Source organism: Garra rufa, chromosome 19, assembly GCF_049309525.1.
Source record: "Garra rufa chromosome 19, GarRuf1.0, whole genome shotgun sequence".
NCBI classification, from domain to species: domain Eukaryota; kingdom Metazoa; phylum Chordata; class Actinopteri; order Cypriniformes; family Cyprinidae; genus Garra; species Garra rufa.
Genome location: NC_133379.1, coordinates 19,294,911 through 19,321,061, shown reverse-complemented (window position 1 = coordinate 19,321,061; position 26,151 = coordinate 19,294,911). Strand labels below are relative to the sequence as shown.

At 38.3% G+C, this 26,151-nt stretch overlaps 1 protein-coding gene across 1 annotated transcript in view; it reads left to right on the top strand.

Annotated features, from left to right (window-relative positions):
- The window catches only part of pacs1a (phosphofurin acidic cluster sorting protein 1a), a 29,478-nt gene extending 9,202 nt beyond the window's left edge, over nucleotides 1–20,276 (top strand). The window contains 14 exon segments of the mRNA XM_073824232.1: nucleotides 2,887–2,970; nucleotides 4,830–4,942; nucleotides 5,264–5,396; nucleotides 11,700–11,804; nucleotides 12,257–12,363; nucleotides 12,541–12,695; nucleotides 13,166–13,276; nucleotides 13,427–13,539; nucleotides 13,541–13,663; nucleotides 14,454–14,496; nucleotides 15,388–15,529; nucleotides 15,659–15,888; nucleotides 16,099–16,218; nucleotides 19,114–20,276. Of these exon segments, the coding sequence (XP_073680333.1) occupies nucleotides 2,887–2,970; nucleotides 4,830–4,942; nucleotides 5,264–5,396; nucleotides 11,700–11,804; nucleotides 12,257–12,363; nucleotides 12,541–12,695; nucleotides 13,166–13,276; nucleotides 13,427–13,539; nucleotides 13,541–13,663; nucleotides 14,454–14,496; nucleotides 15,388–15,529; nucleotides 15,659–15,888; nucleotides 16,099–16,218; nucleotides 19,114–19,232 (1,698 nt within the window). The 3' untranslated portion in view covers nucleotides 19,233–20,276.
- The last annotated feature ends 5,875 nt before the right edge of the window (nucleotides 20,277–26,151 follow it).

Sequence of the window (26,151 nt, the reverse complement as noted above, 5' to 3'; positions counted from 1 at the left end):
CAACTGGCCGAAGATGCTCCGACTGTTGCCGAGACTCTGCAAGCTACCAAGGCACTGGTCAAATATGTCAAAAAGACGGGCATGGCAGCTTTGCTATCAAAAACCGTCATCCAAATGGCAGACACAAGGTTTAGCACGGTATATCTGACCTTAAATTCTGTCAAGTCGGTTTATCAAGAACTACGCGAAAAACTAAATGACCGTGCAGAGGGCTGGCGGATAGATGCCATATCTCCGGATGTCCTTGATTTTCTTGTCGAGTTCCTACAACCATTTTATGATGCTCAGCGTGAACTTGAAGGGGACCAGTACCCAACTATAAACCTGGTGTTTCTGTGGTTTGAGCGACTGAAGCGTCACTGCAACAGAAAGACGACTGACAGCCCCTATCAAGCCATCATCCGCGAGCGGCATCTCAGTTGGATTTTGCGTAAAGTGGAGATCCAAGAACTCCAAAAAATAGCAACTTTCCTTTGGCCTAAATATAGCCAGCTCCGAATGTTGTCCTCTTCAGAGAGAGACGACCTTCACCTGGAGGTTCGGAGACAGCTCAGTGACCTCCACACTGAGGATGCCGCCGAAGGACCTGCGCCCAAGAAAGCTGCAGTTGATTTTGAGGAGTGGGAAAATGTACCTGTGGCAGATGCCACGGACGAAGTCGAGAGGTACTCGACTCATAATCATGCAATGCTGGACGACAGAGATGTTTTGGGCTGGTGGAGAGATCAGCAACTCAACTACCCGAAGCTTAGTGTCCTTGCTCGTGGCATCCTTGCCATTCCAGCCAGCAGCAGTAGCAGTGAGCGCAACTTCAGCACTGCTGGCAGGACCATCGAGCAGAGGAGGACAGCCTTGAAGCCATCCACCGTTGATGCAATCCTTTTTCTGCATAAGAACATGGATTAGCCTAAACTTTGATGGATGGATTATGTAAATAGATCCCATGTTGCACTTTAGTAGCCTATACAGTTTTGAGGAAAATGGTAAGAGTGATTTTCATTTCAATAAGGCTGCATTTGTGTTACGTTAATGTTATCGCTGGGGACACTGTTAATGTTATCGATAGGCCCACAAAACTGTTGTGTTATTATTTAATTTTAATTTTTGTTTGCTATTTTTGTATTATTTGATTTTGTTCTGTTAGCTTGGACCATTTTTTGTTGGGCTATGTTTATTTAATTTCAATTGGCTATTTGAGTAGGCCTCTTGTGTGCACCTGTGTTATGACGGTTTTTTCCCCGTGTGCGCTCACTGCGCTGATGCACTCAATCTCATCTGTTCTGTTGACATTTCTGGACGCCTTCCAATAAAAGCAGGCTTTCCACACAAAAAAAGTGCATGTGTCATTAGTATGAGAAAAAAAATTGATTTTAACTGTGTCGGGCTTGGATCGGGCTCGGACATAAATATCTTAATGCCTGTCGGGCTCGGGTCGGGTTCGGTTACTACTCTGTCGGACGCGGGCCGGGCTCGGACAGAAAAATGCGGCCCGATCCGCACTCTACTCCACATGGCTCTGGGGGGTTAATAAAGGCCTTCTGAAGTAAATCGATGTGTTTGTGTAACAAAAATATCTATATTTAAAACTTTATAAATCATAATCTCTAGACTAGCATATTTTCACCGGAGCTTACGCTATTCCTACCAGGGTTCATATAAGGGGCTCAAAGTACTTGAAGTACTTGAATTTGACTTTTTGAAATTTAAGGCATTGAAAAGCCTTGAAAATAGCAATATTCCTGAAGGGGTACTTGAAAAGTGCTTGAATTATTGAAAGACAATGTATCTATGAAATAAGTGTTTAATTTTATCAATAAGCACATACCTTTTCACGCAAAATTCACGCAGTTCGAAAAACATACCTTTTTCGCTTATTTCAGTTAATGTCAGAAAACAATCAAACTAAGCAAGTAGTAGTACTGACTGTGTCTTGGAAACATGGCTGAAGATGCGAGAAGAGGAACAGATGAACCAAATCAATTGAGTCAAACTCATGACTTCAATCATTCATTTCAAGCAATTCACTTTGCTAGCGAAAAACAGATCAAATTAAAAGAGCTATTCCTTTTTGAATTTCGACATCACTTGTAACAATTTTAAAAAGCAGTTAAACCATTGCGTAACAAAATGATCGAAAAATGCTCCAATCTGATTGCGTATCCCAAATTATTTGATTCAGATCAGAACTTCAAATCGCGTATCACGAATCACAAATTTAGATCCGAGCTTCAAAAAGGCAGTACAGTTATAAAAACAAAACCAAGAAAAAAGAAAAAGTATACACAAATACAAAAGTGTAGTATACTTTGTAATACCTCACATGTGCTTCACTTTAGTTTGATTAGTTTATTAGTTATTATTTGTTCGATAAGTGAGATCTTTGGTTGAGATCCTTGAAATTCAAAAATGTAGTCCTTGAAAGTCCTGGAATTTCATTTTACAGTTTCTGTACGAACCCTGCTCTACGTCCTACGTCATCCACTGTGCCACTCTCTTGTAAATGCGCATACAAAGTTAGCAGAAGCTAGAGATTATGGTTTATTAAGTTTTAATATGGATATTTTTTCTTACACAAACACATCGATTCACTTTAGAAGGCCTTTATTAACCCCTGCAGCCGTGTGGAGTACTTTTTAAGATTGATGAGTGCACTTTTTTGGGCTTCAAAATCTCAGCACCCATTCACTGTTATTATAAAACTCGGAGGAGCCATTATAATAGACATTTATTATTATAACTCCAATTGTATTTGTCTGAAAGTCATGTACACCTAGGATGGCTTGAGAGTGAGTAAATCATGGGGTACGTTTCCTTTTTTTGGGTGAACACTGTATGTCTCATTTCTTTGATTTCTCTCCCTTTCCCCATCCATTCTTTCATCTAAAGAGGGGTGAGCAGACTTTGATTGGTAAATTCCAGCGTTCCCCCAGTGCAACCATGGACGATGCTTTCTCAGAGATGGACACATTGGTGAGTCTGGTTGCATCTCTTTAGCTGCCCCTTCTTAGGTCTGCAGTAAAACTTGTAAAATTTTATCCTCCATGAGCTCATGAACTAGTATTTAGGGCTGTCATGATTCGGCAATTCTAATCGACTATTCGTTTCTTAAAAATCCTCAATTTCATTTTGCCCATTCTGCATGTTGTGAGTTTGGGTTTAGTGTAACATTCATCTGTGCCATTTTATCAGATTTGTAAGGTGAATCATTTATAAACCTATGCAAACTAAGAAGAATACGTCAATATCTTTCTCATTATGCTAAGTGTTCATCGCAATATCAAAATAAAAGTTTAAACCCTCACTCTGAGTTTACACGTTTTGATATCCACATATTCATTAAATGTCTGTGGCTATAAAGATATGGCCAAATATTAAAGATTAAGTGGACATTTGACTTAAATGTTATTTGGTCAGTATTAAAAAGGATTAATCGCGCAGTGAAGTGTAAAAACAATCGTCAGGCCGTTGGGGCCCTCTCCAGGCCTTTGTAGTAATGCATAATGTACATTAGCTCTATTGTTTATAATACATTATGTATTTCTAGCAACAATAATTTCTTGCTTTTGATATGTAATTTGAACTAATTATTATTGCCTCATTGCTATTATATATGTATTTTAAGTCTTTTCAAAGGCCATTGTTCACTTACATCTAGATTTTTATTACCACAAAAAAGTCTATTTATAATTATAAGGCCCTATGAAATCTGTTTTATTTCCAAATTTATTTTTTCTGTTTTCATTTTTCTATACTCTGTTTTAATGGTTAAATTATTATTATTTTTTTATTAAAAAAAGCCTGTGTAATTAAGTTTTACAGTTTTATTTTTACCAAATTCTTTTCCATTACTTTTCTGGATTCCATTTTAATGGTTCCATTTAAATAATAATAATAATAATAATAATAATAATTAAAAATAAAATGTTTTTAAGTAAAAAATTAAAAATCGTCCTTTAGATTGATTGATATAAAAATAGTTGTTAGTGGCAGCCCTACAAGTATTTAATAAGAGGTTAAATGAGAAGTTCACCCCCCCCCCCCCTTGTCATCCAAGATGTTCATGTCTTTCTTTCTTCAGTCAATAGGTAATTGTTTTTTGAGGACAACATTTCAAGATTTCTCTCCATATAGTGGACTATGGTGCCCTTGAGTTATGCAATTTAAATGCAGCCTCACAGAGCTCTAAATGATCCCAGCTAAGGAAAAAGGGTCTTATCTTGCGAAACGATCGGTCGTTTTCTAAACAAATTGAAAATTTATATACTTTTCAACCTTAAATGCTCGTCTTGTCTAGCTCTGCATGAACTCTGTATAATCCGGGTCAATAGAGTTAGGGTATGTCAAAAAACTCTTATAATCTTATTTTCTTCTCCAACTTCAAAATCATCCTACATCATTGCAGAAGTACTGACCCAGTGTTTAAAAATGCCCTTTACACAAAAAGAGGGAAACAATTATGTTTTTGAAGTTGAAAAAGAAAATAAGATGGGAGTTTTTCGACATACCCTAACTGTTTTGAACCGGAATACACAGAGTGCACGCAGAGTTACTGAAAACAAGCATTTGAGGTTAAAAAGTATATAAATTGTCAATTTGTTTAGAAAATGGCTGATCGTTTCGCTAGATGAGACCATTATTCCTTGGCTGGGATTGTTTAAAGCCCTTTGAAGCTGCATTAAAACTGCATTTTGAAAGTTCACACTATGTGGAGAAGAACCCTGAAATGTTTTCCTCAAGAAACATAATTTCTTGACTGAAGAAAAAAAGCCATTAACATCTTAGATGACAAGAGGGTGAGTAGGAAGTGAACGTCTCCTTTAATGATATAGGAACTCAATGAAGTGGAAGTGATCGCCGACGGGACCCCTTGCATTACTTTATCAGTGGCAGAGAGGCCCCGGACCCCACAGAGGAGCAATAGCACTAACATGCCATCTCCCAGGTTGGTGTTTCACATTAAACCTGTGTTTAAAGATGATAATTTGTCATCATTTATATGTATATTTTCAAGATTTTAATTTCCTGTAAAATGAACAATATTGTTATATCCACAGTTCCGGCATGATACAAAATTATTCATACCGTGATATTTAGGTCGCCCACTCCTAATCTGTTCTATCCACAAACTATGTACATAGTCAGCTACAGTGCATGAAATTATACTCTTAAACAGGATTGTTGCTTTTTTAGACTCTTGTGCACATAATGAGATGAAATGGAGTGTATAGCAAATAAATAAAAGCAGCTGTGCAATTCTCCCCAGACTGGATGGCAGTCACACCCCCAAACAGAGGCGAGGGACCCCTATGAAAGAGAGACAGCTGTCCAAACCGCTCAGCGAACGCACCAACAGCTCGGACAGCGAGAGATCACCCGAGCTCAGCCTCACCCCTCAGGTAACAACCTCCACACACACACAGAGCTAGCACTTAGCCAAGAACAGCCGCCTCACTCTCCTTAAGTTGATCTGACTGAAGCTCAGCAGAATCGATAAACCCCCTAAGGGCTATTTGCTCAGGAAATTGTGTGTTTGTGTGCATGGGAGAGGGCAAAGCAGAGAATATGGTGATTCATTTGGGCCGTGCGTGAGGATTAGCGAGCGGGAGGAGTGGGTGTGATGCTAGAGGAAAGAGAGAGAGAGAGAGAGAGTGGGCGATAATTCTCCTTATGTAACTCTGTATTAGGTCTGCCATGATTCAACACCTGGCTCATTTGGCGGATCACTTTTGTGCAGAGGTGTCAAAACATACTGTGGCGAGGCGTCTGCCCGCCCCCCTAATTTTCATCACCACCCCGTCCCGTATTCGCCGCCCTTCTCCAGGCTCCCGACGGGAGTGGGTGTGTAGGGGAGAGGAGGGGCGTGTAATCGGCTCGGGCTGGCGGCGTGTGATGGGGACACCTGATGTAAATGAAGCCTCATCACCGCCGCTGTTTAAATCCCGAGCGCGCCTCTCCTCGGGAGACCGGTCTCTTTCCCCCGTGCATGCACGCTGGTGTCCTCGCGGGTCCAGGAGGGGGTGAAGAGGGAATCCCGCGCCACAAGAGTTTGGAGAGCCGCCGGACCCGCGGTCCGGTTGAGGCCGCCAGAAGCCGCCGCCCCAGCGCCGGACAGCTCGAGAGGGATGAGCCTGCCGGAGATGCCGCCGCCCTAGCACCCCGGCGCTAGTATGGAAAGCGCCCGCGGCCGCCGGACTCCGCCCCTCTCCTGGACCCTTCCCCTCTGAACACTACCGTTCCGTCACGCTGCCCCAGCACCCGAGGACACCAGACTCCCCTTTTATTTTGGACACTGTTTTACTTTATGGACTCACTTTCCCTTATTTTCTGTTTAATAAAAGCCTCTCCGAGGCCTGACGCCACACCCACTGTGTCTGTCGTTTGCCCCTCCCGCCACAGTGGTGGAGAATGCGGGCAAGGCGGGGCTTAGACAGCGCAGTGGGCAACACCTGATGACGTCATCCCCTCTCGCTCGCAAAAGTTCGTGAAAACCCGGACAGGGACGGAGGAACGACGGAGACGGCCTCCCAGCCGCAAGAAGGGTAAGTGATGTTTCAGTTAGTCACTTATCCTGCGGTTGGTTGAGGCTGTCGACTAATACCGGTTTTTCTGTCCCTGTTCCGGTACGCGGCGAGAGGGAGCGTTGCCTTGGAGAGGAATCCCCGCCCACTCCGACCGCTGGAGCCTGGATGAGGAAGGTAGCACTCCTGCGTGGGCGGCGACCTTAGGACGGGGATGTCGCTTGGGGGGGGGAATGTGGCGAGGCGTCTGCCCGCCCCCCTAATTTTCATCACCACCCCGTCCCGTATTCGCCGCCCTTCTCCAGGCTCCCGACGGGAGTGGGTGTGTAGGGGAGAGGAGGGGCGTGTAATCGGCTCGGGCTGGCGGCGTGTGATGGGGACACCTGATGTAAATGAAGCCTCATCACCGCCGCTGTTTAAATCCCGAGCGCGCCTCTCCTCGGGAGACCGGTCTCTTTCCCCCGTGCATGCACGCTGGTGTCCTCGCGGGTCCAGGAGGGGGTGAAGAGGGAATCCCGCGCCACAAGAGTTTGGAGAGCCGCCGGACCCGCGGTCCGGTTGAGGCCGCCAGAAGCCGCCGCCCCAGCGCCGGACAGCTCGAGAGGGATGAGCCTGCCGGAGATGCCGCCGCCCTAGCACCCCGGCGCTAGTATGGAAAGCGCCCGCGGCCGCCGGACTCCGCCCCTCTCCTGGACCCTTCCCCTCTGAACACTACCGTTCCGTCACGCTGCCCCAGCACCCGAGGACACCAGACTCCCCTTTTATTTTGGACACTGTTTTACTTTATGGACTCACTTTCCCTTATTTTCTGTTTAATAAAAGCCTCTCCGAGGCCTGACGCCACACCCACTGTGTCTGTCGTTTGCCCCTCCCGCCACAATACTCAATGGTCATCGTGATGAAGTGCCGTTTTTAATCCTCCCTGCAGTTTATTAAAAATCTGATACAGTCACAAACCTATTTTTGTTGCTCACCATCTCTACTGCTGCTCTTTGTCAAATGTTTGTGAGAAACCATTGGGTTCCTGAGACCGAAATAGCCAATTCTGAGTCATCCTGAATACTAGAGCCCTTAAAGGTGAAGTGTTTCTTTTTTCACTGTTCAAGTACTCTTATCCCAGTTTAATGTGCAGAGATTTGATGCTATTTGTAATTGATTTCCTGAAGAGTGGAGGTTTAACGTGTCAGCTTCTGATTCAACTCATGTCATGAGCTTAGGGTGGAACTGTCTGTTTGATAAAACAATGAAAGGGGGAACTTGTTTGTACACTGTTATTTGTGCATTTTCGTTTGTCGCCACTGATGGTGCAGAAATGATCAGTCATTTGGGGTGACATTTAAACTTAAACAGTTGATAGTTCAAAACTCAATTCAAAAAGAAATGTTTTTTCATACTTAAAGATTTTATTACGACCAAAAATAAAAATTTTCTATTTTAATATATTTAAAAATGTAATTTATTCCTGTGATGGCAAAGCTGAATTTTAGCATCATTCTTCAGTGTCACATAATCCTTCAGAAATCATTCTAATTTGTTGATTCGGTGCTCATGATACATGCCTTTTTATTATCTGTTTTAAAAATTGTTGTGCTGCTTTATATTTTTGTGGATACATTTTTTTTTTCTGGATTTTTTTGATGAATAGAAATACTGATTTATTTAATTAATTATATATTTATTTGATGACAGCATTTCTATTTGAAAATAAATCTTTATAACAACGTAAAAGCCTTTACTGTCATTTTAGATCTATTTAAATGCACCAATGCTTAATAAAAGTATTAATTTCTTAAAAAATATATAATTATAAGTAAATATATATACAGTATGTCACAAAAGTGAGTACATCCCTCACATTTCAGCAACCATTTTAGTACCTTCTCAAGGGACAATACTCTAGAAATGAAACTTGGATACATTTTAGAGTAGTCAATGAGCAGCTTGTATAGCAGTATAAATTTACTGTCCTCTGAAAATAACTCAACATAAGCCATTATTGTCAAAATAGATGGCAACAAAAGTAAGAACACCCTAAGTGAACTTGTCCAAAGTGTCAATGTATTGTGTTGGCACCATTGTTATTTGGCATTGAATTAACCAGAGCTGGTTAAAGCACACATGGTGCTTCTCCGCCTTACGCTTGAGGATGCCTCACAGGTGCTTAATAGGGTTCAGGTCTGGAGACATACTCGGCCATCCCATCACCTTCTGCTTCCTCAGCAAGGCAGCTGTCCTCTTGGTGGTGTGTTTGGGATCGTTATCATGTTGGAAAACTGCGCTCAGCCTAGTTTCTGGAAGGAATTATGTTCTGCTTCAGAATGTACAGTACATAATGGAAACAATGTTTCCCTCAATGAACTGCAGCTCCCCAGTACCAGCAGCACTCATGCAGCCCCAGACCATGATGCTACCAGCACCATGCTTGACTGTAGTACTCCTCACAAGGGCATCGCCACACATGCTGGACACCATCTGAGCCAAAAAAGTTTCTCAGTCTTATCAGACCACAGAACATGGCTCCAGTAATTCATGCTCTTGGACAGGTTGTCTTCAGCAAACTGTTTGCGGGCTTTCTTGTAAGCCAGCTTCAGAAGAGGCCTTTTTCTGGGACAACGCCCATGCAAACCGACTTGTTCTGAGCAGACAACCTTCTACTTCTGGGTCGTTGACGTATAAGACTTTTGAATAGGCTAATTTTAAAATACCAAAAATATGGATATGTTTGACCATTTTCCAAACATTTGGAATGTAGTGTACACATGCCTTTATAAAGAAAAGTAAAAAAATTGACATTTTAGTGTTTTTACACTTGAGTTAATAAAACATAGCCTTAAAGTCATCTGGGGCGACCGTAATATATCTCAAAATTCACATTTTTATGTATCATTAAGACTAGTTGAACACATAAACTGATGAAGAAAGACAAACTTTAGTCCCCTTTCATTTTTTGAAAACCATTATTTCACAAGTTTATTCTATAATATCAGAGTCTCCCCCGTAATCCAGTTACAATACTGATTTTTACTTCAAAAGCAAAAAAACTGAATTAGCATTCATAAAGATGTTACACATTCAGCAATAGCATACCACTGATTAATATTTGAGGCTAAACTGATGGATATTTGGTTATGAATTTAGTGTAATTATCGCCATTTGTTGGTTACCCCACATGACATATGGTCGCCCCAAATGATAAGAAAACCACAGGTATAAAAATTTCATTTAAGATGTACACAAGAGTTCAAGACGAAAGAAAATGTAACTCTTTTTATTCAAATAACATTTCAACATTTAAATATAACAAATTATAATAAGGACATTAAAATTTAAACGGAGCAATTCCAATAGGGTACTCGCACCATTGGTGCTTGGGCCCTAATAAACGGAGCAATTCCAATAGGGTCCTCACACCATCGGTGCTCGGGCCCTAATTAAAGCTGCAAGCAGCGATGAACGGGCCCTCGCCATCTGCGCAGTCGCCATCCCGATAGCATCAGGAAAACGGTGCCCAGTTGGCACATGCATTCACAGTAACACTCTGCCAGTTTGGATTTAAAGTTTACAGAATTGAAAGGGATGCACTTTAAAATCAACACACAGACACATACACACAATATATAAAATTTTGCAACATTCGTTTGTATATCATGATAGAAATATATGTGCAAATGCTTTATAGTTTTGTCAGTAGATGTAAAACATGTCTGAAATTATGCCAACTAGGAAAATTGACATATTTAAGTTGATTTAAAGTGTTTTTAAACCAGTTGTCCTAACAAAAGTCAAGGCTGGACGGTCGCCCCATATGATGTTTTGGCACTTCGGATAGCAGAAAAATGATGAAAAACTTAAAAATTTGGAGAAGTTAGAGTGGTTCAGTAGATGAAGAAGGTATAACAAGTAGATGAGAAATTTTTATGTATTTTTTAGTTTTTTCTGCAAAATAAAATTAACCCGGACAGAAAAAGGGGGCGTCACGTCATTGACCCTTCTGCAACTTTTAGAGCAGGGGTGACCAACCCTGTTCCTTGAGCTCTACCATCCTACAAAGTTCAGCTCCAACCCTGATCAAACACACCTGAACGAGCTAATTAATCACAGCTGTAATTACAGACAGCTGTGTTGAAGCACGGCTGAAACTAAAGTCTGCAGGTAGGTAGATCTCCAGGAACAGGGTTGGGCACCCCTGCTTTAAAGCAATGCTGGCAGCACTCATGCATCTTTTTTCTGAAGCCAGGTTCTGCATGTGACGCACAGAACGAGTGCTCAACTTCGTTGATCGACCCTTGCAAGACCTGTTCTGAATGAAACCCAACTTGGAAAACCTCTGTATGACCCTGACCACTGTAGTGTAACTTGGTTTCAGGGTGTTACTGAACCTCTAATAGCCTTGGCCATCTTTGTGGAGAGCAACAATTCTAATTCTCAAATCCTCAGAGAGTTCTTTGCCATGAGATGCCATATTGAACATCCAGTGGTCAGTATGAGAGATTTGTACCTAAAGCACCACATTTGAACTGCTCTAATACAAGATACACAAGTTTGTATGGTCCTGTCAAGCAGACAAAAACAAACCTGATGAATAGGACATGTGGCTTTGCATGATTAAACAACATTCTAATATCACTTAGGGTGTACTCACCTTTGTTGACAATAATGGCTTTATGTTGTTTTTTTCAGAGGACAGTAAATTTATACTGCTATACAAGCTGCACATTGACTACTCTAAAATATATCCGCCAAGTTTCATTTCTATAGTATTGTCCCTTGACAAGATATACTAAAATGGTTGCTGAAATGTGAGGGGTGTACTTACTTTTGTGAGATATTGTTTATTAAGCTTACTGATATGTTTAATATTATTGTGGGTTTCAATGGATAATAAAATGATCTTAGTAAACATCTAAGATTTGAATACTTAAATGCTTTTTAAATGTGTTTTTTGGTTAATCTAAATTAACTAAAAACAAAACACACACTGCCTTTCAATAATGAACCAATGAAAGAGCTACATTATTTAAAAGTAGCTGAGCCGCTGTCACACTTCTGCGAAGGCAGGTAAAATGCATAGATACTTCAGAATACCGGAAATTATACACTGCACCTTAAATGCTTAAAAAGCTATTCTGAGAAAATGAAGGTGAACAACATGCTTTCAGTCATACTTCTTTTTATCTGTAGATGCCGAGGAAGATAGTGTACGACCAGCTCAACCAGATCCTGCTGTCTGACAGCACTCTTCCTGAGAGCTTTATTCTCGTCAATGGCAGCGATTGGCAAGGACACGTAAATACCAGTCCATTTTACTTCCTGTCTGACCATCTGTATCCACCTTTTTCTTCGTGCAAGTGGGTCTGGCTACCGGTCTCATCCGCGTCCAGCTATTTTTAGCTGTACAAAACAGCTTGTTTTGCTGCTTGAAATTGCAAATTGGTGTGTCTTACCAAATTATTTGAATGTATTATCTTAATTATGAACACACTGGTTTGTAGTGCAAATGGTTTTACCGTTTACTGCACGTAGTTGTTCTCATTATTTCCCTATAGCAGATAATTACCTGGAAGTCTTACCCATAGGCTTACTTACACGTTGAGGAAAAAGGTGGATAGAACATAGCCATTCTTGTGTTCAATACCTGCTTGAATTTGAAGTTGAACATCTGTGTTGTGTCAAGCGGTTACTGATGTTTTTATCCATTCTGAAGTAGAGAAATATGCTTCTGCGTTGTGTTTCTGCAGTATGTGGCTGAGCTGCTGCAGGCCCAGAAGCTGCCAGTGGTCTGCACCTGCTCTGGATCAGAAATCCAGGCTGTCCTTTCTGCCCTGCTCACACGCATACAGAAATTGTGAGTGTAACTGTGATGGAATCAGAGAGAATAAACATAAATGTGAAACGACATGGTTTGCAGTGATGACTAACTGTTAAATCTGATTCATGCTTGTCAATATGAATCGCATTGTTGATCAGATTGTACTGCACTAGTGACGTACATCTTTTCATTGTTCCTTCTTTATTCTCACAGCTGCAACTGTAACTCAATCATGCCCAAACCAGTGAAGGTGGTGGCGGTTGGAGGTCAGAGTTACTTAGGAGCCGTCTTGAGATTCTACGTCTCTCAACTCGCCAACAAGATGTCCGACTGGCTCAGCCATATGAAGTTCCTTGTGGTGCCTATAGGTGCATATAGATTCTAAACACAATGATTTGTGACCCTGGACCTCAACACCAGTCATAAGGGTCAATTTGTAAGCTGAATAAATACGCTTTCCATTGATGTATGGCTTTTAGGATAGGACAATATTTGTCAGAGATACAGCTATTTGAAAATCTGGACATGTGCATAAAAAATCCAAATATTGAGAAAATCGCCTTTAAAGTTATCCAAATGAAGTTCTTAGCAAGGCATATTATTAATCCAAAATTGAGTTTTGATATATTTATGGTAGGAAATTTACTAAATATCTTACTATCCTAATGATTTTTGGCATAAAAGAAAATTGGATCATTTTGACCCATACAATGTATTGTTGACTATTGCTCCACATATACTTGTGCTACTTAAGACTGGTTTTGTGGTCCAGGGTCATATATTGCACACAACGATGACAAAAGCTCAACTGTATTAATTTATACGAGCATCTCCACAGGCTCTCACCCCGTGGCTAAACATCTGGGCTCTCTAGACAATCGCTACAGTTCTTCCTTCCTGGACAGCTCATGGCGAGAGTTTTTCAGCCGCCCAGAGCCTCCTCAGCCTGGTAAATAATTGCATTTGTTTAATCCCTCTACAGTTATTTGTTTTTCATGAGTCATCTCAAAGCGGATATGCAGCATTTCTCTTTCCAGTGCCTGTCGAGATGTATTGTATTGCAGATTTGTTTATAGGATTTGTTCTTGTATCTCTTCAGCTTCCTCTGGTGACTTTGTGGATGTGGCGGGACGAATTCTACAATACATCAATGGATCTATGGTTACTCATCAGCTTCCCATTGCCGAGGCCATGCTGACCTGCAAACACAAGACGTGAGTGTGATGATTTCTATGACCCCATTGTTTCATATATTGTTGATTATATTTTTATTTTTGAATTTTACTCTTCTAGGCAAGATGATGATTCCAACCAAAACTTTGTTCCATTTGTGGGTGTGAGTACATTTTGTTACACTGTTACACTACTGCTCAAAAGTTTGTAGTCGATAAGATTATTAAAGGGAGAGTTCACCCAAGAATGAAAATTCTGTCATGAAATTTGCTCACCTTTATTATTCCCAAACCCATAAGACCTTTGCTCATCTTCGGAACACAAATTAAGATATTTTTTATGAAATCAGAAAGCTTTCTGACCCTGCATAGACAGCAACGCAACTGACATGTTCAAGGCCCAAAATGTAATTCATGATGATATGAGAATGAATTTTTTCTTGAGAAAAATTATGACTTTAACAATTTCTTCTCTTCCATGTCAATCAATATGCATTCACAATGCGTCATGGTACTCTTGTGAACACGCAGAAGAGACAAAATTGTTGAATAAAGTTATTATTTTTGTTTTCTTTGTGCACAAAAAGCATCCTCGTAGCATCATAAGATTACAGTTAAACCACTGATGTCACATGGACTATTTTGTCAATGTCCCTACTACCTTTCTGGGCCTTGAATGTCTTAGTTCTTTTGTTGTCTATGCAGGATCGGAAGTCTCGGATTTCATCAAAAATATCTTAATTTGTGTTCCGAAAAATAAACAAAGATCTTATAGGTTTGGAAAGACACGAGGATGGTTATTGACAGAATTTCATTTCTGGCTGAACTATCCCTTTAAAAGTCACTTTATTAGTACCCGAACTTTATATAGTAATGTATATTGCAATATATTCCACAAAACCATTTTATTGTCCAATGATGGATGGATTCATGTTTAATTTTTTCTTGCAACAGGTGGTTAAGGTGGGATTGGTAGAGCCCAGTCCAGGATCTCCAGGTTTGTCAATGTATTATTATTTTTTTTTGCATCAATCCACACAAAATGCACCAGTAATATTGTATTACCAGAGATGAGAACAGAACCAAACGAGTGTAGTCTGATTCTCCAATAATGAGCTCTATGTTGGTTCTTTCTAGCTAATCTAAACATAACGTGCACATTTAGATTAGCATTTATATAATAAATGTTACCATATTTGTTGTTTAATATAGTTAAACAATTATTAGATCATCTTGTAGCAGGAAGGCTAATTATATCATGTCATGCCACCTCTAAAAGACTCTGAAAAAGTCTACTTGAAGGGAATCCCGGGTATTAAGACTTGTATGAGTTAATATAACAGAAATTATGTCTTGAACTAAAATGTAGTAGAAACCCCATGAAAGATTTATGCTATTTTAAAAATCCACATCGTTTCATGCATATTTTGGACTATGGAGGGCGCTACAATTTCGATGATGTGAAATGGTTGCACTTGGTGAATACACAACTCGAAAGATAAAAGGAAAATGCCAGTGGACAAATAAAACTTCGTAAAGACCTGCGTCTTTGTTCTCTCCGCTTTCAGTAGCTGTGGTCATTGTATCAGTATTTTATTTTCTGAGTTGTGTTGTGGTTAAAATAGCAACAGGTAACACCAGTACCTCACAGAGTGGAGCCATTTCACGTCATTGAAATAATGGTGCCCCCCATCGTCCAAAATATGTATAAAACTGTGGATTTTTTAAAATAACAAAACTTTAATTTTATTAGTAAGAGACATAATTTACTTTATATTAAGTGATTAGGTCTTAAAATGTATGTATATTTTTTTTATGAAATTCTCATCACTTTACTATGCATTTTAACATTATTTTTACTTCTTTCAAATAATTTGACTCATTGTAGGTGCAGATTGTGAGGAGGGTTTGGCTTTGAGTTTGGCAGTTCCATCAACGTCTCCACCGGCTCATGGATCTCCCACTGGGATGATGAAAGATTCTGCAACGCCTCCTCCATCACCATCCTTAAGTGGACTGGCTGCTCTTGGGTTTGTGTACATTATTGTACAGAAATCTGCACTGCTCTGCTGTTTCTCATATTGCTTGGGCTTACAGCTGTTATCTCTTTAAAAATGCTTGCCTTGTAAAAACCTGGTCAAACTGATTGTGTTATCTAGGAGCCCCAGCATGTCTCATGGTATGGATGCCATTGGGCTGCAGGTGGATTACTGGGTGTCTTCAGGGGCTGAGAAGCGCAAAGATGGAGAGCGGAGAGACACGGGCAAGATCACTTTGAAGTGTGCGTTCAGATCCTTGCAGGTTAGCCGACTACCTGGCTCCTTTGAGCTCCTGACTGGCTCTAACACCATGTCCATGACTGTGGTGACCAAGGAGAAGAATAAAAAAGGTGAGATGATTGACTAGATTTACACATTTATCCATTTGCTAAAGATCACTTGGTGTTTTCTTGACCCTTACAGTGTTTCCAAGCCCTGCAATTTTTTTTGACATTTTCCCTCTAGCTCTCTGCCCTTTTTCACTGCATTGCTACTATTGTTATTGCTTTCCAAATTGATGTACTTTACCAACTATATTTACTCACGTTGTCTGTCTTCAGTCCCGACCATCTTCCTGGGGAAGAAGCCGAAAGAGAGAGACACGGAGTCAAAGAGTCAGGTCATTGAAGGCATCACCAGACTCATCTGCTCTGCCAAGAATCATCAAACCAGTCTAAGAGGTAAACAGTTTTTCTGTTTGTTTCTCTCTTTTACGTGACACCAAAGAAGCCAAGCTTACCAAGTCATCCATTGTTTTTGTTTTAAAGGGAACCCTGGGTATTAAGACTTGTATGCCTTAATATAATGTAAATAATGTCTCTTATTGAAATATGTAGTAGAAAACCCATGAAAGATTAATGGTATTTTTTTTAAAAATCCACATCGTGAGATACATATTTTGGACTATAGGGGGTGTCATTATTTTAAATACATAAAACTGTTGCACTCAGAGCTACAGGCACTGGGCTACGCTATTTTTGTTCCACAACACAATTTGAAGAAAAAAAAATAGTGATACGATGACCGCAGCTGCTGAAAGAGCTTGCAGGTGGCAACAGATATAAGCGTAGGCTTAAACCAAATGGCAATTAAATTTTCCCTAAACGCACCCGGATATCGAAACTCCTTCAGTGACTGTGGCGTCATGACAAGCATTGAATGTTTACATCATTTGTAAGCTGTTTCAGCAGCTGTGGTCTACTAAATGCCTCAAAGGCATCAGGGCTAAAGTGGAGAGAACAAAGATGCAGGTCTTTTCGTCCATAGGTGTTTTCCCATTCTTTTCTCCTCTTCTTATCATTGGAAAAGCAGTAAAGACTTGCATCACTTCTCTTGTTGCCCTTTGACTGAAAATTACAACTAAAAGCCACAAAAGGTGGCATCGTATCAGTATTTTATTTTCTAAGTTGTGTATTCTGAGTTTTGTTGCGGTAATATTAGCAACAGATAGTGCCAGTAGCTCACTGAGTGCAACCGTTCTACGTAATCAAAATAAAGGCCCCTCCATAGTCTAAAATATGTATAAAACAATTTTTAGAATAACCTAAATCTTTAACAGGTTTTCTACTACATATTTTAGTAAAAGACATAATTTATGGTATATTAAGCCATACAAGTCTTAATACCCAGGATTCCCTTTAAAGGTTTACACATTATTACAAACAATGGGATTTCTAGTGTCCAAAAATGCTACCCAAATTTGAGAGGTCAGTTAAGACTAAGAATTATGACCACTAACATGAATATTAGCATCATTGGTGTTTGGGTCATTCTACAGAAATGTCCACTTTTGGAATGGCAATTATTTTGTCACTGGTGTTAGCTTCTTTGGCAATATTTAAGGTTTGAAAAGGTTGAATTGAAAGGTTTACAGCGCATGTAGTCAGAGTTAGAGAAAAATAATGAAAATGCACAAAATAAGGGGGAAAAAAAAAACACAGTAACACAATGAATCACAAGTGACATACATAAGACCTGATTTACTGATCGTCACTGGTGTTGCCAAAAGGAAGGTAACACCAGTGACAGTTGTCATTAAAAAATGCATTTTACAAAATGACTGCCACAAGGTATCAATCCACATGTTGTCAATCATGGTATACTCACTAAATTAAGTATTTTAATCGATTTGTATTCTAGTTTTTTTTTATTCTCTCCCTTCAACTAAAAGCTTTATATAAAATCATGAGAGAAAATTTCTGATAATTGAAAGAGACAGTAGACTTAACATGGGCCTTTTTTCATAGATCTTTAAGAAATTGTATAAAGGAAGTCAATTGACATCAACAGTGTGATTTTATTTCAAAGTAAATGATTTTTGTTAAATGGTAACACCCTTGAAACAACTCCAGGGGACCACTACTTTTATTATATATTTTATAGTTTTTTTATGCCATTTATTTGATGGTACATTATTGTATTTTAAATGGTAGAAAAATCTGTTTTTGACCTCAAAGTAAAGCACTGTCCCTCTGTATATGGCTGTGGTTTTGTGGTGCCATATAATTAATTTAAAAACAAATATTGCCACATTAATGGCTCAAGAAGGTGTAATTGTTCAAATAACACCGTTTTATTTTATAAAACTATAAAGAACTTTTAGCCATAAAGTGTTATATTTCTGTAAAGGCTAGTGACAGAAAAATTGACATTTCCATAGAATGACACCTTTATGGCCCTGAAAGGTCTGAGCCCATTGGCAAAATGTTTAGTTTCCATTTTCCTAATTGAAAATGGTCAACATGTGACCAAAACATTGGTCGCGTAGCCTTTTTTTTTTTTTTTTTTCCTTTCTTTCTTTCTTTCTTTCAGTAAATTGCTTACAACTCTCTTGTGATTTTAAAAAGTCCACAGACTTTTTTCAGGTATTTTACTTTTTGGGAAATGTTTTTGGTCAGTTGAATTGTTTTGAAGGCGCAGTGGGTTTTTGACTTTTTCAGTATAAAAATGAACATGAATTTCAGAATTTTTGCTTCATGTTTCATAGTCCTTTTGGCAAAACACATTTTGAAAGTAGTTAGAATTCATGTCTAAAGGATTAGTCCTTTTAGAAATAAAAATTTCCTGATCATTTACCCACTCCCATGTGACTGAAGATGTTCATGTCTGTCTTTGTTGAGGTGAAAAGAAATTTAAGGTTTCTAAGGAAACCATTCCAGGATTTATCTCCATATAGTGGACTTCAATGGGGACCAACGGGTCGAAGGTCCAAATTGCAGTTTGAATGCAGCTTCAAAGGGCTCTGCACAATCCCAAAAATTGTTTAGCTAGATTAGACCCTTATTCCTTGGCTGGGACTGTGTAGAGAGCCCTTTGAAGGACTTTATAGACCTTCAACCCATTGGTTCCCAATAAAATCCACTATACAGAGAAAAATTCTGGTTTTCCTCAAAATTAACCATTTCTGTTCGACTGAAGAAAGAAAGACATAAACATCCTGGATGACATGGCGAAAAGTAAATATCAGGAAATTTCAATTCTGGAGTGAACTAACCCATGATTATATTTGAAATATCTCAACTTTTTGGACCCTCTGTATCTAAATATGTTCATCTCATGAGTCAAATGTGTTTCAGTGTCAGTAGATGGAATGGAGTGGAATGATGTGAAGTTCTTCCAGCTGGCTTCTCAGTGGCCCACCCATGTGAAGTACTTCCCGGTGGGGCTGTTTTGTTACAACAAATCATCCTCCTAGTGACCTCTGGATGGAAAAAACATGGTAACGTTTCTTGACCTTGCTTGCAACGGCCTTCAAACAGAATAGAGGTCCAGTTGTTGTTCTTGAGGTGGTCATGTTTACTATACACGACTTGAGATACTTGAGCCTAAGTGGTGAGATGTTGAATTTCTCATCTGTGATTGGTGGGATCTTAGATTTTGGCCTTTAGAAGGCCAGAGCAGATACAAACTTGAGGATGGATTAAGAGTGGGTTGAGAATATTATTTATGAACCTTTTCTACCAGTGTTTGTCTGCTGTGCAATTCCTGACGCAATAAAATCCCAATATTGTATTGAGTTTATATTTAAATGGTACTTGATATTAGTGATAAGTTAAAGTTCTCAGATTCATTATGTGTACCTTTTGTTGTACAACTTTAATGTGTTAGTGTTACTTCACCTGACTGAATCTGACATCCAAAGCTTCTCCAAGACACGTTGTTTGTATAAAAAAGCCTTTAAGATACTTTATTAAAAAATATTTTTGTGTCTATGTATGAAATATTCTACTGTGCACTTGTATAGAAATATATATTTGCTTCTTCTATAAGTGATTTTATCTCTATGTATGTAGTAATCAAAGCATGTACTGTATGTATATGTGCTTACATCAGGGTTTGTCGAAGCTGCTATGGACACCTAATCCATTCCACTGTGGTTTCTGAGATCGCTATTAATTTATTAATCTCCCATGACTAAACGTAATCACTGGTCTCTTCCTCCCCAATGCCTTCCATAACAAATGAGATGACTAATAAGGGTAAATGTGATGCTATGATTTTGTACCTTCCAAGTGAACTAGGACAATGTCTGGAAATTGTGGTACCATTACTGCCTTTCTAAATCTGTTGTGCTAAACCTAGTTAGTTTGCATGATGCAGTATATTGATCAGTATGATTGCAGTAAATGTGGTTATTTTCATAACACACTCTATATGTCAGTACTGTATATTTTGTTCTATAAAGCTCTGTGATTTTACATTAAATGTAAATTAAGTAATAAATATATTTGAATTGCAATCTCGCTTTGTTTACTTTTTAGCAGTTAAAATGTTCGAATGCTGAAAATGTGTACAATGTGTTGCATTGTCTGTTAGAAACTCAGGTCTGCAGTACAAAGGGGTTCATAGAAAATTCATAAAGACTGTTTTGCTGTAATATGTAATATTTTTCCCACAATATACACTTTTTTTCATATACACTGCCTTTCAAAGTTTGCAGTCAGTAACGTGTTTTCTTTAAGAAATTTTGCAAGAATGTGTGACAGTAAAGACCTTTTCAATGGTATGTATTATATCAAGTGATGTATTAAGCAACATTTCTTAAACACCAAATCATCTTGTTTTAAATCAAATTTTGAACGGTAGTGTATATATTAGGGTTGGGCATCTAAGGTATAATGCCGATCTGATACGCATCTCGATACAAAGTATCCGATCCGATATATTAACGATACATTTGTGACATATTGCGATGCAATACGATACGATTCACACCCATATCACGATACGATGCGATAATTCAGCACTAACTAATTAGATCAAGTTTATGTGATGATGTGAAAGAGGATGCGGATATATATATATATGTGTGCGTGTGTGTGTGTGTGTGTGTGTGTGTGTGAATATATATATATTAGACAGATTTAAAGCTCCTGAATTCTTTAATTCAGAAATTCTAAACAGAGTACTTTTTCTAAAGTAAGTGAACCTGCCAAACAGAACAACAGGGAGATGCCAAAATACCACTCACTAAACCTGTCCATTTGAACTGGACTGACCGAATATCTGCTGTTTGTATCCATTATAAAATGAACATACAAATGAAAAATACAGCAAATACATACTATATCTGTTGATGCTAGTGCTCATATGTGCATAAACACCACTGACCCTTACAAGATTCACCTCTATGGGTGAGCATCCATTATAAAACACTCACAAGACATTCATTTTGACAACTATGCAAATATTTTGAAATTTCACACAAAAATACTATGGATCAGAGCTCCGAAAGCATGAATAGTTCATGAATCAACAGCGGACTTATGCGTGCCTAGACTGTCATTGTTACTATTACTCTGGGCTGCGTTTCCCAAAAGCATCGTAAGTTTAAGTTGATCGTAGCTCCATTGGTTTCAATGGGTCTACGATGTACTTAAGCTTACGATGCTTTTGGGAAACGCCGCCCTGATCGTTTTTACCTTTACATTAGTGCGAGGGTTTGTTTCATGCCGTCAAGAGATGAAGTAGAGACCCGTTTTTCCGCGGGATAGGTTACATTTTATGCTGGCTTTTGCTGGTGGGAGTGGGACAAAATAACGTACATTTCTGCAGGAGCGGGTAGGAGCGGGACTAAAATATCCGTCCCTTGCAGGTCTCTGATGATGTTTGCGTGCCGCGCCGCGGCTGAAAGTTTTGAGCCGCCGTTCAGTCTGTATTTAACAGTGCGATGAGGCTTGCTGCGCCAAATCCAAAGCAATCTATCACAGAACACGAAAGAGGCCGTGCTTTGACCATTTTAGGATAAAATTTAAATTAATTTTAAGCCATCTCGCGGGCCACCGGTTGAGAATCCCTGCTCTATGTGACTTTCTGGACACGCCCCGGTCTCTGTAGTGTTGTGATAGGCTACTTCATTCACGCAGCAGTGAAGGGAGACATGCTTGAGAAACAGTTCAGAGGGGAGAAAACAATCTAACAATATTTTCCACTTTCTAAATAATAAAAGTATTGTATGTCTACTAATAATTATAAAGAAATAAATTGGGATTTACCGATGCAGATATGTTAGAAACGATGTATCGCGATACAAATGCCTATTTGTATCCGATGTGCACTTTTTAAACCGATGCATTGCATCGTTAACTTTTTAAACCGATGCACCGAGTGAATCGGGGAATCTTCCCATCCCTAGTATATATCTACTCCAATATATTAGGTATATTGGGCATTTATGTCTCCTAGTTGTTTGCTGTCACAGGCAATTTACAGGAATAGTTCACCCAAAAACAAAAATTACCCCATGATTTACTCACCCTCAAGCCATCTTAGATGTATATGACTTTCTTCTTTCAGACAAATACAATTAAAATATTTAAAAAATGTAACATTATATTACATGTCCTGGCTCTTCCAAGCTTTATAAAGAAAGAGAGTGGGTATTATTTTTCAATAGTCCAAAAGTAGTATTAAAAAAGCGCATCCATCCATCATAAAAAGTGTCCAACATGACTCCAGGGGGTTAATAAAGGGAAGCAAATCAATGCGTTTTTGTAAGAAAAAATGTCCATATTTACCAATTTATGAACCATCTCCAACACCAGGTGTTTTGTTTTGCTCTGTCCTCTGCGCTTCCGCATTTATTACTTCTCACCAGAATTTACGCTACACCTACGACAGTAAATTGCAAGTTGTAAAAATTGATATTTGACACTTTGATGAATGGATGCACTTTATTGGACTTCAAAAAAATCAACAGCCACTCACTGCCATTTTAAAGTATGAAGGCGTTTCAGTGCCATGTAAAAAAAAAAAGATGAGAAGATGAGAATAAAGTCAAAATTTTGAGAATAATGTCAAAATATATGACAGTCAAAATTATGAGAATAAAGTAGAAATGTTTCAAGTTGAAGTGCTTTGAGAAAAGTCGAAGTGTTTTAATAGTCGAAATATTTTGAGAATAAAGTCGAAAATTTAAAGAAAAGTCGAAACATTATGAGAATAAAGTATAAATGTTTTAAGAATGAAGTTGAAGTGTTTTGAGAAGTCAAAATATTTTGAGCATAAAGTCTAAATGTTTCGAGAATAGAGTCAAAATGTTTCAAGAATAAAGTCATTTTGAGAATAAAGTCATTTTGAGAATAAAGTCGAAATATTTAGACAATGAAGTCAAAATAATGAGAATAAGGTCAAAGTGTTTCGAGAATAAAGTCAAAATATTTTAAATATAAATTTATAGCGAAATACAAACAATGTCTATTACAATAATGTGTTCTCTTTAATGTGGAGTGACAGATCACTGTATTCGAAAAATACAGCAATCTGTCCTGCCCAGAGGTGTCAAGTAACGAAGTACAAATACTTCGTTACCTTACTTAAGTAGAAATTTTGAGTATCTATACTTTACTGGAGTAATTATTTTTCAGACGACTTTTTACTTCTACTCCTTACATTTTCACGCAATTATCTGTACTTTCTACTCCTTACATTTTAAAAATAGACTCGTTACTCCTATTTCTTTTCGGCTAGTTTTCATTCATGTCATCGTTCAAAAAAAAAAAAACTATCCAGATAAATTGCGCCATCCACATAGAGTGAATTTGGTTGTGGTTGGATGAGAAGTATAAACATATACCATTCCGACACCCTATTGGTTTGTACACGATCCATCACACCTGCACGTGACATGACACAAATCACGTCACACTCCTGGCCAATGGCCATCGGGGAGAACCGGGACATTCCCGGTGGGCCGATCGCCGAAGAGAGGCAGACCTCCCGCATATTATGCGCTATTTTAAATGACATTCGAAACTGCAAATAGTCCAAAAGTGTGACGTGGCGGAATCAGTCAAATGCAAAGTGATAAATAGCGCAAGTTCAAGTTGCTTGACGCATTTAGATTTAACACAGAATTGTGTTTGGCAGTTGTGTGATATGAGAACATTAAAGGTTCTGTAGGTTCTGCTGGGCTGCTGAAAACAGCTGCATGAGGAGGTAAAGTGATAAACGTCAATACATAATTACTGTCATTTTTTTATTAAAAATTTCATAGTTTATTATTATGAATTATTAAAAGAAACATAACCATTGTAATTTTATTCTTGTGACGACATCTTACTAATACTAGTCAGTTAATATCTGGATTTTAAGCAATAATTTCTTTCTTTTTAAATATTAAGTTGTAATTCATTTTAATTGGAGTAAAATGTTAATTCAGTAAGAGCCTGATTAAAGATAAATATCAGTGCCTTATATAAATGAGGTGTTTACTATACATATTAAAGTTCTTAAAGGGACAGTTCACCCAAAAATAAAAATTTTCATTATTTACTCAACATCATGTAATTTCAATCCTGTATGAACTTCTTTCTTCTGTGGAACATAAAGGAAGATACTTTGAGAAATTCAAAAATTGTGTCTATAGAGTAGAAATCAAGGGTAAACAAATATGTTTGGTTACATTCTACAAAATATCTTTTGTGTTCTACAAAAGTAAGTAATTTTTACAGAATTTCTTAGCAATAAAAGTCCTGCATTCTATCTCAAAATCAATGCTTTACTGCATGCATTTTTATGTGACAAAAATGCATTATTAATTTTATAAATTATTAATAAAAGTCGCATTTGAATTCAGTATCTAACATTATTTGATTCTGTCCTGTTTTATTCATTCATTTATTTACTTTAATTAAAGGCCCTATAATCCAACAAAACTCACGGGGGAACTTGTAGGCTGGATGGGCTGGATTTGTCCAAGGCCAAATGTTAACCCCAGTCCAGCCCTGCACTCCAGCAAGGATATAGCCAGTGTTCGGGTCATTACTCAAAAAAGATGATTTCTTACAAGTTATTATTTCTCGACTACTTGCTTATTTATCAAACGGGTGCTTTCTCTTCATCCTCTGCAAATGAAGCTATAGTAGGTAGTTTGATAGAAAGACGTTTGAATAAATAATAGTTTGCGATTGACAACGCGATTGACAATGTTGCGATAACAATACTTATAGGCAGCAACTAATCATCATATCTTCCGCTCCATGAAACACGTTAATGCTCAGTAGTACACATTTATGGTTCTTTAATGTAGCCTATTTGCATTGTAATAAAATGCGTTTATTTTCAATGGGCAAATATGCAGCTAAAACAGGTAGCCTAGTGCATTCCAAATTTTTCAACATTAACATTTTAATATAACATAGTCATTATGGCCTTTAGAAATGTTTTTTGGGGAGGTGGGGTAGTGCACAATAGGCCCCTGTGGCGCGGCCTAAGCTTTGGTCCTTAATGGCATTTTTTTCCCTTACATTACTTTTACTTTTTTACTTTAAGTAGTTTTGAAACCAGTACTTTTATACTTTTACTTGAGTAAAAAGCTTGAGTTGATACTTCAACTTCTACAAAAGTCTTTTTAAATCTTAGTATCTATACTTCTACTTGAGTAATGAATGTGAATACTTTTGACACCACTGGTCCTGCCACATTAAAAAGTGTGAAAAATTTTATTGCAAGACAATGTTTGTATTTTGCTATAAAACTGACAGATTTTGAAAGCTGAGACTTTGTTTTATATTAAAAGTACCAAAAGCACAAAGCTTATTGCTATTAATGGGTGACTGGGGCACTAAAATAGGCCTAATGAATGCAATCAAAGATGTAAAATATAATTTTCAAGCATACTGTCCCTGCGAGTATAACACATGGTATGATTTCTGCTAATAATCCCACATATATTCAAATAAATTCCGGTGGCCTGCAAACTTCTCCTGGTGCTCCCAATCCAGGCTCTACTCTCAAAATATTATAACTTTAATTGCTATGATTTAATTCTTGAAACATTTTGACTTTATTCTCAAAATATTCTTATTTTATTCTCGAAAGTTTAATCCACTAGAGTTTGCCACTAAAACATCATCGTAATAAAGCTTGGAAGAGCCAGGACATTTTTAATATAACTCAGATTGTATTCATCTGAAAGAAAAAAGTCATATACACACCTAGGATGCCTTGAGGGTGAATAAATCATGTGGTAATTTTCATTTTGTTGGTGAACTATCCCTTTAAATCCATTCACACTATGAAAGGGATCATCACATTTATGGGTCTGCCATAAAGTTTGCAACCCCTGATTCAGCAGATGCTTACTTATTGAACACTACAGGGACAGGTGAACT